This window comes from Topomyia yanbarensis, chromosome 2 (genome assembly GCF_030247195.1).
Source record: "Topomyia yanbarensis strain Yona2022 chromosome 2, ASM3024719v1, whole genome shotgun sequence".
NCBI classification, from domain to species: Eukaryota; Metazoa; Arthropoda; class Insecta; order Diptera; family Culicidae; genus Topomyia; species Topomyia yanbarensis.
Window position 1 is genome coordinate 430,656,259 of NC_080671.1, and position 13,602 is coordinate 430,669,860.

General features: G+C 39.3%; 1 protein-coding gene across 1 annotated transcript; it reads left to right on the forward strand.

Annotated features, from left to right (window-relative positions):
• Positions 1–375: 375 nt before the first annotated feature.
• On the forward strand, positions 376–2,084 carry LOC131685391 (uncharacterized). Its single transcript, XM_058969093.1, has 2 exons — positions 376–531; positions 648–2,084. The coding sequence occupies exon 2, from the start codon at positions 659–661 to the stop codon at positions 1,829–1,831; it is 1,173 nt and encodes a 390-aa protein (XP_058825076.1). The 5' UTR covers positions 376–531; positions 648–658; the 3' UTR covers positions 1,832–2,084.
• Positions 2,085–13,602: the final 11,518 nt, after the last annotated feature.

Genomic DNA, 13,602 nt, shown 5'->3' on the forward strand with positions numbered 1-13,602 from the left:
AAATCGCGCAAAATGCTCGCAGCAGAGATGCCAGATTTGCAGACAAGTCTGCAAATTCGCAGACTTTTGATTTAAGCTGCAGATTTTTTCTATGACGCATATATTTGCAGATTTTTTAGTTTGGTTGAAGATATTTGCAGATTTTCTAGGTTGGTTGCAGATTTTTGAATATAAAGGCTTTTGGTTACACTAGCTTTCCTGACATTTTTTGTTCTTCCCTGTTCTTCCCAGACTTTTAAAATTATTATTGCAGACATTTGAAAAAAGTACCTGGCATCTCTGGCTCGCAGAAACTCTGCCAGCATCAATTTCGCTTTGCTCAACTTTTGCTAACTTTCTGCTTGCCACGCTGACCGGGATGAAGACAAATCTTCAAATCTGGCATCTCTGGTTGGGACTGCTTCTGAGCTGGATTTACTGGAGCGTCATTTCGGTTTTTTTTGCCGTTGTCCACAAGAAAAGATCGACGCTGATTATTTCGACGGTTGTTTCCACCTTATTTGAAGTGTTTCAATATCAAAGTAAATAACTGTAAGTAGCAGGAAGATTAACGGCCGCGAGCAAAAATCACCCGCGCATTTTTAAAACCAGATTTACCGCGTCTCTCATCCTAGATGTTTAGTTAGATTTGCTTTTCTCTTATGCAGATTTATTTCCAATGTCGGAACCGGATTTTAGCAACCCAACTTTGATGGACGACCTGAAGCAGGAATATGAGGATTCATTCGACAACGATGGACAACCAATCCAAGATTATTGCGACGATGGGGTTGAACAGGAGGATGATAACCAAGCTGGCAGTTCTTTTAATGATTCCACTGCCCTGGCTAGCACTTCGACAGAGTATCAAATGCAGCGAAAATATACATTGCAGGATTTGCATCCTACATTGAAGGATCCTCGCTGTGACCCGAACTGGCCGCTGGCGAATCTCTGGCCCGTGTTTGTGAGCAATTTTCGCTGTGCTGATGTCACGAAGCTAGATTTTTCACTTCGGAGATTCTTTGCCTCCAAAGGGCTGTTCGTACGCTGGTGGTTTCAACAAACGGATGACTATTATCGGGAGTTCCAGACACGTGCTGGATTGTATGACATGTTAGTGTATTTCGTTTCAGAAAAGGACGCCCAACTGGCTATTGAACGATGTAATCGGACCATATTCGAAGCCTACACGCTAAATGTGTTGGACGGGCGTGAACCAGTCTACTTTCCAGCGGATCGTACCATTTACTTTAAAAATATGAAATCAGGTTTTGTGTTCAGCCAACAATTTTTCGAGAAGCACATGGCCCGCTACGGTCATGTTGTGTGCGCAGTAAAATATGACATTAAAACCGGAGCGGTAGAATACCGCGGTACGCAAGGTAAGCACAAGGCTCGAAATGCCCAGCGCTTATGGAATGCAGTTCCTGTGCCCAACGATTTAAAGAAACAGCGATATCTGGAAGATGATTTGCGACATAATATTCAACAGTGTCTTCAAAACTATCCCGATGTACTTAAAGTGAACGAGAATGATGCAGTAACACGCTGGGCACTAGGTGACCCCAATGAATCTTTGCTACTACAATCACACAACACTGGTCGACAATACGTTGCTAAACCGCTACGAAGAGGACCAACAAAATCCCAAACCATAAAGATTCAGAGTAGAAATGATAAAAAAGCGCAACGTAGAATCTATGAAGATTTACGCGCCGGTGTGCAGCCGAGATGTTACCAGAAAGCAAAGACCGCCAAAAAACGATTTCGCAAAATGCTTGAAGCGGCCAAGCAAGAAATGGGAATGAATACTGGTTCTCCAACAGGACCTTATGAGTTCTGCCTATAATTCAGTCAAGGATGTACATCACTAAATGGAAGAAACATCATATTTTGCATATTATATATTGTTAAATGTCGGTTTGTTTAAATTTCTCAGAGAGGATCTATTGGAAAGTATCCTCGAGCCAATTTATGTATAAATTCATTATACATGGCGTTTTTTGAACAGCATAATTTAAAAAAAAACATGCTTCTATTTGAATTCAACAGAATTATATTCAAGCCGTTTTCATTCATCCACGATTTGTTTTGTTTAAAATAAATATAAAAATGTTTTGCACTACACTATTTTTTCAATTCGTTTATTTTCGTTAGAACGAACTTGGATTGCTGTGGTCTACATTTTGTTTTCCAATTTAAGCCACGGTTTTACACATAGAAGTATTTTTGCCTTACTGGGGAGAAATTGCTTCTCTAATCTTCTGGTCATCACATCACATGCTTTGGTATTGTTAGTATGTATAACAAACATGAAGATGTGACACAAGGCGCCAAGAGCGGACTAAAATCCTGTCAATCCTATTTTTCATTGGATTGTCTGTTCTAAATATATCACCAGGGGACCATTCATAAACCATATCGGATATTTACAATAGGGGAAGAGCGTCACGCAGGGCCGGCGGAATGCGTGGGTAGTATGGGTAGTAGTACCTAGAAAAACTCTAGTAAGAGAACTGCGGAGAGAAAAACAGCATTTTTGGCAACGTATGTCCCGGCATTGTATGGCAACACGTCCAATGTTATAAGGATAGGCAATGTTCGATTGGATCCCTTTTTTGACAGCTAAACGCGAATCCAATCGAGTCAAAATGGAGTCTCCGCAGTTCTCTTTCTAGAGTTTTTCTAGTAGTACCCACTCGAAAATTACCGAGGGGGGAATTACCCACTCGAAAGTTTGGATCAAATCACAACCTGAGATTCACCACGTATGTGTTTTTTTCGCACAAAATTCTTGCGTTGGAAATCCTCGATGTAAAACAATTGCATATTATTATTTAGATATAAATTTCTTTACAATTTAAATTTCTTGAGAATGGTTAGGATTTATTTGAAATTATTTATTATATTTATACTCATGGAAATACATTTTGACACATCTACATCTTAAGTTAGAAATATTTTTAAGGACAATATAAACAATTTGTAATTTTTTAACATGAATAATCATTTGATTAAAAATTGAAGCAAGGAAAAACAATCACTAGACAATTAGTAGACTTTGTATAAGGAAGGCAAAAGATTGTTGATCCCAACATCAGTAGCAGAGACCGTATCAGAGAACAATCGGAGAAAAATGACAAGGAAAAAAAGAAACTAAACTTGTTGCTTTGTGGCAAACGGATGATCACTATCAGAACATCATGAACCGGATCGACAACTGGCCTCCTTGGATCCGCTTGGAACTCTTGGGAACACATTTGCAGGTACCTGTCAGTAAGTCAACCAAAAGAGTAGATATAAATAAATTTGGAGGATAGCCAGCATATCTCGGACTAGAACCAGGCCGAAGGGATTCGTTTAACGCAGATCTGGCACTACACAGCTAGAAAAAATCGTGTAAATTTAGGTCTCTTGACCATGACTATACGAGCATCAGAAATGATATCGTTTTACATTTGATTTTAATTTAACATGTCGTTGAATTTTGCGAGTCACGTAATTTTACTCCACATATGGCGTTTATTTAAAATGTGTAATTTTTTGGCACTACGCTTGAAAAGTACATCTTTCATGTAAAATTAAACAGCACACGGTTATATTTCGTCATTTCGTCAATTACGGTTTGTTAGATTGTGGTAAGTTTTGAAATACATCAACGGTAAAATTTAGTTTTTTTTTGGTGTGTAGAACACTAGGTGCACGACCAGACAACATGTTTAATGTCGCGATAGCCGTCACCGCAAGCACAGAGAACGCTCTTTACGACCCACAGTGGAGCAGAATGCTACTTTCGACGCTCAAAACCACTAGCGCCCTGGGTATGTATCCTGGAGAATTAGTGTCTTCAGAAAAGTATCTTCGATAGAAATGAGCATTATTTTGACAACTTTCGTTTTGATCTAGATAAGTAGAAACTGATCTAGATCAGTTCTATCTTTTGACAGACGCGTTCTATCAAAAAACTTTCTTCTGCAAACTTGTTTGTTTTAATATGTTTAGTATATATACAAGACACTTATGCTCTATAACCTATGTAGATGGCGCTATGTGGCATTTAAAAAAAAGTGCTCAAGAAAATGAATTTTTACATTTTTTTATCAAAAAATCATTGGATTAAAATGTTTTATTCCAAAATCTTCGAAAATATACAATAATAAAACAAGTTTCAAGGAGTGATAAATGTTATTATGACATTTAAAGGGTGTTTTCATCATTAATATTACAAAAATATGTTTTACAAAATTTGTAATAACCCACGAAGCGGCAGATGGCGGCAGCTGGAATTTCGTTTGTGACTAGTAGAGAACTTTATCTTTATCTTTATTTTTTATCTACAGACCTTGAGGTTAGGTGAAAAAGATGTATTTCTACGATAAATAGCCAGTTTTCGAATTCCGCAATCATTACTCAATGGGCATCTGCAGCTGAAATTTTGTCGCAACTCTAATCTTGGTAGGCGTTAAGAGCTAGTTTAAGCCCATGCAAAATACATAAAGTATAAGACAAATAACAATAATAAGAACAAGTTCATATACTCTAAAACGAGTTGCTGATTTATTAGCAGTAGTTTCTTCTGTGAATTTGCGTAAGTAAAACTCATTTTATAAAACTTTCTAACGAGCATGTAAGGTGCTAATTCTGTCAGTTTGTCATGATTTGTCCGTTGCACCACTGAGAACTGACATACAAGTACAGTTTTCAACTTGTGTAAGAAATAAAACTGTCGCTTTGAAATGACAACAGCAAGTAGCAACTTGCCACTGACCGGCGCTGCGATCGGCCAGCAATCGCTATACGGCACTTGTTTGCAAACTTGGATACAATGGTGACTCACGCATGCAAACCTAGGATAGGATCCGCCAGCTCTGTCCCCTGTTTTTGAACCAATTCTGAACCAGCTCGTGATTGGACGAAAGTGACATTGGCAAACGTTCGGCTTGGAAACTAAAAGTACTAAAGGGCTGCTTGGAGGTGTTGTCGTATTAGGCAATCCATGAGACGTTTCTGATCAGCTGATTATTTCTTGTTTACTTATTCTGACGTTACTCCGAGGGGTGTGACGTCCGACAATATCGTTGGTTTGACCACAGATAACAGACGTTTAGGCTAGAACAAAATTTCTTCAAAAACCTGTGTAAACTTTCAAATTGATATACGTTGAAAATCCGTGTTTCACTATTGCCATCTGCGCAACTGTTTGCTACACGTGTTTGACAGCTGCACTCTAACTGCATTGTAGTGATCACTGCGCCATCTGCAAACGTTTGCCAAACATGTTTCAGACATCTGATTTATTCGGAATTTCAGTAGCGGGTATTTACACACGATTCAAATCGAGCCTAAACGTCTGTTATCTGTGGTTTGACCCAACATCATACGAATCGGACTAACGAAAGTTGTTTGTCGGACGAGTTTTTCTGTTCGCAGGAGTAGACTTGTTGACAGAACCCACCGCTGAATTGTCAAACAAACGTCTAATGGATTGCCTAATTGTGATATAAAACGTAAAACGACGTTTGTTTACCGTTTTGTTTTTTTTTTGTTTTCTTAAGATTCCGCTTTCTTTCCATAACGTCCGTCTGTAATTATGAAGTGCAAGGCATTTTCTGGCAGACGAATTCAAACATATTATCCAGAACTGAAGTTCTACAGGTTTCCGAGAGATCCGGTAGCGCGGTGTGCGGATTAATGCGGAAATGTCTCTTTTCGAAGTCTAACCGAGTAACTGCCCAGGTAACCAACAAGCATTAGTGTATGCAGTAAAGTAGCGTAAAATTTGCATTCCGGATGCTTCTTGCAGTATGCTGGCATTCGTTATGCATAACTGTTGTTAATCAGCATTTGAAAAACTTTTTGAAAACTTCTTGTCAGGAAGCAGCATTCTGAATGCACAACAGTAGTAAAAAAGCATTTTCATAGCACAGCAGTAATGTAGCCGTATATTTTGCCAAAAGCGACTTTTAAATAGCATTTAAAACGACTTAAGTGCTTATCAAGTAGCCGTTAAGACGCATTCAGCATGCTTATTGGTTACCTGGGTGACTATTTAGCCTAAGTATGAAAATTATTTCAACTTCATGTAAAAATTGTCTTTGTTCCAGCGCCGAGTAAATTGGGAGTATTGTCTATCGCGAGATAATATAGCATTTCGTCGAGTTGTTGCTATATGGGATACACACGAGTGCGGTCGAAACAAAAACAAACGTCAAAATGTTTTCTCACTCGCACTGATGCAAACTAGATGGGCGCGTAATTCAACGCACGGCCCGGTGGCGCATGGCTGAAAAGTCGCAATGTGGATTTAAGAAAAGATTCGCAATACTTTGGGGCAAACCATGAGAAAGTTATCCTGGAAATCGCTTGTTGTTCTTCTTTTAGTATTATCGATACAGTTGAATTTTACAGTTTTCAACTGCATCAATCATCGGTGTAAATAGATGCGTGTTATTTTCTACTGCTGTTTTCTCCGAAAAAATCACATAAAGTACTGGAACAAACCTAAACACCTATACAAACTAAACAAAAATTAAGCCTTGCAAAAAAGTAGTTTTAGAATATTTAAACCAAATGCGAACAGAGAAGATTGATCTTGTGAATGAGGTTGCTCGACTCAGAAAGCAACTTACAAAAATGAAGAGCATGGAAATATTTTTCGTAATGGCCAACAACAAATATATATTATTTTGCTTTGCTGTATTCCGATGGAAGACCCGTAATGATTATTTAAATGCGGATATAAAGACTACATCATTGGTTTTTCCCGGAGCGTGAAATTGATACATAATATAGAATATTTTATTCAGAACAATTTAAGTTTTGGACACGACTGTAACAAAACAAATATTTTGGCAACATTGGTCGAGTGGGGGTATGACGTTTTCAGCAGGGATTAGCAAAATATAAGAAGAAGCCAGCTGGCGGATCCTATCCTAGATGCAAACCGGTATGCGATTGTGATTATCAACGTATTTTCTTTTAAATGTTTGCACAGGTTTTTCGAGAAACTTTGTTCTAGCTTATATGTCTGTTTTCTGTGGTTGCACTGATTTGGTTTATCGTGGTTAAATTGTCAAATGTACGAAATGTTCCGCAAAACATGAAAACTATCTTTGAAATGTTTAACGAGCATGACATCGAATGTTGGAGTGAAAGGTATTTACATGTATCAAAGCAGATTGAGAAAAAAAGGAATCTTGAAAGTGATGCTGAAAGAAAAAAGTAAGCAAAGCTGTTGTATTAAAAAATCAGCGGAAGTGAATTAATTCAAATCGTTCTCACGAAACATTTCTTGAAGAGAATAATCACTGCCTTATGACTGAACTACAACTTGGAAAACTATAGGCATTTGAATAAAATTTCTTTATAAATTACTTTATATATTTCTTCTCAGTCCGACATATCATATTTGAATTAAAAAAAACAAGAAATTAATTTCAAATTTTTTTGATAACTCAAAAATTTTCAAGAGAACTAGGGATTATTTCACGTGATTGATATATTTTTTCTCCTCATTTTATGTGTCTGCCGAAAAAAAGCCCCAGCTTGCCCCACTTTTTTCTCTTCGTGATTATTAAGTTAAAGGTCTCTACTAGTCACAAACGAAATTCCAGCTGCCGCCATCTGCTGCTTTGTGGGTTATTACAAATTTTGTAAAACATTTTTTTTTTATTATTTATGATGAAAACACCCTTTAAATATCATAATAACATTTATCACTCCTTGTAAATTGTTTTATTATTGTATATTTTCAAAGATTTAGGAATAAAACATTTTAATCTAATGATAAATGATAATCCAATGATAAAACAATGGAATAATTCATTTTCTCGAGCACTTTATTTAAATGTCAGGTAGCGCCATCTACATAGGTTATAGAGTATAAGTGTCTTTGGTATATATGCTAAAAATATCAAAACAAACAAGTTTGTCGAAGAAAGTTTTTTGATAGAACGCGTCTGTCAAAAGATAGAACTGATCTAGATCAGTTTATACTTATCTAGATCAAAACGAAAGTTGTCAAAATAATGCTCATTTCTATCCAAGATACTTTTCTGAAGACACTAATTCTCCAGGATACATACCCAGGGCGCTAGTGGTTTTGAGCGTCGAAAGTAGCATTCTGCCCCACTGTGCGACCTCAATACGCCGGAGATGCGCTTTCAACGTATAATGATTGGACATGATCCGAGATGCCACCCGAAGGAAGTCACGACGCTCATCCATCCTTTTTAACCAAGGTTGGTTGATACCTTTGGGATTCCTAAACTTCCATTATCCCACAAAATTTGCCAATTTTCGAGCGTTCTCTAACTCTAAATCTAACTGAAAAATTCATTAAAGCTGCGCGATGTCTCACAAATATTACTTTCTAATGCCCAAGTGTCCGCCTTCTCATTACGACTCTAATCTAAGTGTCACTTTTCTTATTACCCGGAATAGATCAATGCGAATGAACTCAAACTAATATTTGTATCAAGCAATCCGGAACGATTTCAATATAAAGAATCTAGAATCGTCCATATTCTCTCCGGGAAAATTAGGAGTGCTTTCCATGCTCCATCGATCGAAGCGCCTACTTGGAACTGTAACGATGTAGACATAATCATAAGTTTTGTGGGGAAAATGCTTAGCGCGAGTATCTTTTCTGTCAGATAAATTTGTATGCTTGAAGAACAAATATTACGTTTATATACATTATTATAATTTCATCGCGAAACGTCTATCATTTGAATGTGAATTTACGTGGAATGCTGTTGTCGCCGATACAGAATTCTTAGTTCCGTGTATTCCGATCAAAGATCGAATCGAGTACACGACGTAGGGCCCAACTGCTAGACGAAATATTGTTTCTCTCGTTAATCCGTTGACGAACCGGTGCCAATAAGCGCGTTTTTCAGTTTGCATCAGGTTTTTTATTTGCGTTTCTTTTCGCGTATAATTCTGAGCACTCTCTGCCCACAACGGAGTGGGAAACCGTCCACGATTGTTCGCGCCAGGTATTCGTTTTGTCTGACCTTTAATCTCAGTGTAGGAAAACAAACCAGTCAAAACGTTGCACACTGCCACCGGAGGAATTTTTCATTTTGATTCGATTGTTTCGGATATAGTGAATCAATGGGCACACTAATGAGGTAGAGTACAACGATAAATCTAACGCACTTGGCCGCGCTGGTAGGCATTGGTGTCATTTCCTCTGTATTCAAGATGGTCATACTGAAATTGTCGCGAATATCTTGCAGTAAAATATATCGGTTATCAGCATGAAGACAACCCCATGACATGCCGTGGGAGTTGAAATCTTCTCGAATCAGTTGAGGTGCGATGTATATGGAAAGAATATCAATAAATCTTTGCCTATGATTCGGATTTAACAAGCGACAACTTCAATACCTGGTACCGAGCAAAGGCTAATCCGATTAAAATAATAGCACGTTTTGATCCCCAAAACGCTCTTCAACATTGTATTCGGCCATGGCGAATAATGGTAAAATTGAGGAAGATCTATGTCGGAAGTAAACCTAGAAAAATGATATGACTGAAATATACAGACACTTGAAGTTTTGGATGTCCCATGTGGACTTTCCGAGACCAGGAGCCAATGTCTTGATCCTCTCCGCATTTTCCACATCCTGCCTTATTTCTACAGTTCAGTTCTTCAGTTCATGCCCCGGGCTACAAAAAGGCGAACAAGTAGACGAGCCCCGTTCAAAAGAACAAATTTTAGAAGAAAAAATCCGGCGAAAGGCTCGAAATGAGGCTGATGGAGAATAAGTTTTGTAATACTCCTCGATTTTTACTGAACACAATTGCTTGCCTACCAGAATTTACACTGACTGAAGCACAGGGATCTGAAAGGAGCCACACCCTATTTCGCAAAAAAGGCCCTTCTCGGAGACTACACCATCAATCTCTACTTCCCGAGCGGGTACGCAGACAAAATACGATTTTTCGATGACGTTAAATGGCTTGTCTTTGTTCGTTAAGTAGACCATCCGGGGGCCGGTTGTATTAGATATAATTTGTATCGAAAAAGAGACTTATTGGTATTATTTTTGCCATCGGATAGATATTCAAATCGACCTCTACTAAACCTGAAAGGATGTCGGTCGCCGGAGATAACCATCGGCTCACACTCAGCTAGCTTCATAGCACAGTCAGAAAAAAAAACCGACTCGGGATAGTGGTGGGGTAGCTAAATTGATTTTTTTTCTATCACGAACGTCAACAGCAAGGTAGCGACTGCACAAAACATTAACAGTCCTTCCCGTCATGTACGGAAAGCAAGACATATAGTTTAGATCCATTTATTGGATCCAGACTCTTGTCTGGATTTAAGCACCAAATCTGGGCCTGGTTCAAGTCCTGACCTGGTAAGGGGAAAAGTGGATGGGCTAGATCCAGGGACTGGTCCATTACCGGGTATTGGTCCAGATTCGGGAACTTGTCCGGATCCGGAAACTGGTCTGGGTCGGGAACAAGTCCAGATCCGGAAACTGATCCAGTTCCGGGAGATCCAAATTTGGGAACTGGTCCAGATCGGGAGCTGTGTCGGATCCGGAACCTAGGCCGGATCCGAAAACTGCCTAAAATATTTCTTTCACTATCCAAGTTACCCTATAAAAAATCCGGCCTGAATTTGAGTAGAAATCGGCCAGAACTCCAGCTGGTTTGACTAATACTATTATAGAAATCGACCGAATTATCCTACATCGTCATTCCACCGTTTACTACCTTTGCGGGAATATGAGTTCAACACCGCAATGCGCAATTGCGTGGTCTGTTACCAAAAAGGCAATAGAATCTTACCCAAAAGTAATAGAAACATGCCCGTTGGATTTTGGGTGTAGTATTCAATAAACACATTTTCGCTGAGCCGTCGGACAAACAGCCCTGTTAACAAAGAGTGTTTCCAAATAGCCACCAGATATTATCAGGGAATTTTCATTTTCACTTACACACGCCATATCTGAACTTTCGTCAGTACGAGGAGAAATCAATTCGAATCTTACTACCCACTCGGGAAAAAAGTGTTCCGCCGGCCCTGGCGTCACGTAACGAGATAAAAACTAAAAATGAATTTTAGACGTATCAGCGGATCAGGGATAAAAAACGAACATTGTTTATGAATGGCCCCCAAACAAAGAATATTCCATACCGAATATCACGTAACATCGGCGACAGAGCATTGGGATCAAGGCCAAGTTCCCTCTGGGTCGTGCTAAACTGAGAAGCAACATCAATTTAAACACAGATAGCAGACGTCCATTTATTTTCATTTTTTTTTGTTTAGTCCATTTTTTTCTTTTGCTACAATATATGCAACTCGGTGCAAGAGAACGTGACGGCCAAAGAAACGAAAAGCCAATAGTCCAAACAGATCAGGAACAGGAAGAAGGACTACGAAGAAGGAAACAAACAACAGATGAGAAATCGTTTACTTATTTATTATAACTACGATACTAATCACATATATTTTGCTTTTCTTGTTACGTTTCAGCAAACCAAAATCTCTACTATTTCTTCATTTTCTGCCTCCGACTATCCTCTATGTAATGTATCTGAAACTTGTGGGACTGGTTAACAGCCGGCGCCTGCTTGTGGAAGAAACTGGTGTGCCATACGGACTAGCACATACGAACAGTTAGGCTTTGTAGGTCCTCATCTTGACAGAGTCTAGATGGGCGGATGAACGTCTGCCAGGGTGTGGGCTGAGAAATGACAATGACACTGTACGAGATGGCGCTGGGCCTGTGGCCTTCGACTAGCATGGTCCATTCTCATTGATTCCGAAGTCTTCTTGGCTGGTTGGTCGATATGTGGTCCTACTTGCAAGTTGATCAATTCGCTTGGGTGGGGGGCATGTACTAGTTGTCGACTCTTTTGATCGTGGGTATGAGCAAATACAAATTAAATACGCCAAGGTCCCATACAAAAGGGTCATCATCTTTTGACTCACCGAAAACTAGATTTAAAGAACCCTATGCATGAGTTTTGTTTGGCAAGTAATAAAGTCTGAAAAATAAGAAATGGCAACGCGTTTTGTTAGAACAGATCCAAGCATGTCGTGCTTTTATTTTTTCTGTTTTTTTTTTGCAGTCGTTATTTTTTGTGGACTCGCCAAGGCAACATTACTTCACTGGGGACTTAACGGTAACATTTGTTTTATTTACAACTGATTAAAATAAAATTAAAATCTTTTTCATCGTAACATCAGCAAAATTTCATCATAACTTTAGGAGAATCAGCTGAGGGAGTTCAACCACGAAAGCCGCCATTATGAGATAGAATTTGCACCGGAGACATCGGTAGTAGTTCTACCCAAAGTTGCAGTTATTTGTACGGCAGGTGCTGATTCTAACTTGCGTATATTCAACAGCAAGTTAGAATCAGCACCTCCCTTGGGCAAGACGTGCGTAGCGTGAGACGCACCAACACAGGAGAAATGCTTCTGATGCTGAAGCGAGGCGCACAATCTAGTGCGGTGTACAAGGCCTTGGCCCAAGAGGTCCTTGGTGAAGGCGCCCAGATCAGGTCGTTAGGGGCGGAAATGACTCTCCAGTGCAAGCATCTGGACGAGTTCACGACCGCAGAATATGTCGTCCGTGAAAGACATACCCACTTTTTTGTCTAAGGATTCAAAATAGGTTGTTTTTTGTCATGCATAAAAATGTCCATACAATCCCATTTAGACAATTTTTGTCTACATTTCCGCATTTTACGACCTAATCGCAACGTAATAAAACCCGTGACCTGGTTAGTGCAGCACACCGCCCGACGTTTTTAACATCCTTTCGCAGTGAAAGATGGACCGCGACACGAATTTAGATGTTCATTCTGTGCTCATTTTTCCCAGGCGATGTAAAATCCTGGGGGAATGTGTTAATTCAGGCAATTGCCCGATGCTACAACCTTTTCAACCGACAAGAAAACGTTTCTAATCCCTCTCTCATTTTTTTATTTCCGCCGCGTCTTCGGTGCTTCAAATTACGCACATATAAAGTTATAATTTATGTTGGCTTTTAATTACGTTTAAGGTGTGCGTGCAGACATGGTTGAGCCATAAATTAGGAAATTTGTGAGACACGTATGTAACTGCACCGACTTCTCCCACAGATTGGGTTGACCGGTGGCATCATTTCGGCGGGAAATGCACTTGATAGGATTAGTTTTGACCAGGCTTAAAAAAACGATCGGTTACTATCAAATCGATACTCGATCCCATCCGTAATATTCTTGGGAAGGACGTCCCAACTTGGTGTTGTGTGGAAATGTCATCATAAATAATGGTCTTAAGATGATCGTCCCAGACTTTTGGTCCTCTTTCAATTCAACGTTTTCTGCGTAGCAAAGAAGGGAAAGCGTTGTTCTGCGTCTTCGGTAATGTGAGAAACGGGAACATTGGATGGATGCTGCTAAAGTGTTACATCTGCGTTTTCCCTCACTATAACAGCATACAACAATAGGGACCATAACAATGTCAAAGCCTATCCTAGTTGGGTCTTCAAGAGAGAGAAAGAGAAAATGAAAAAAAAAGGATCAAAAGTCGTAAAACTGACCTCGATGCGATTTTCTGAGGTTCCTTTCGAATGCTTCACGGTCGTGAGATTCGGTTAGCTT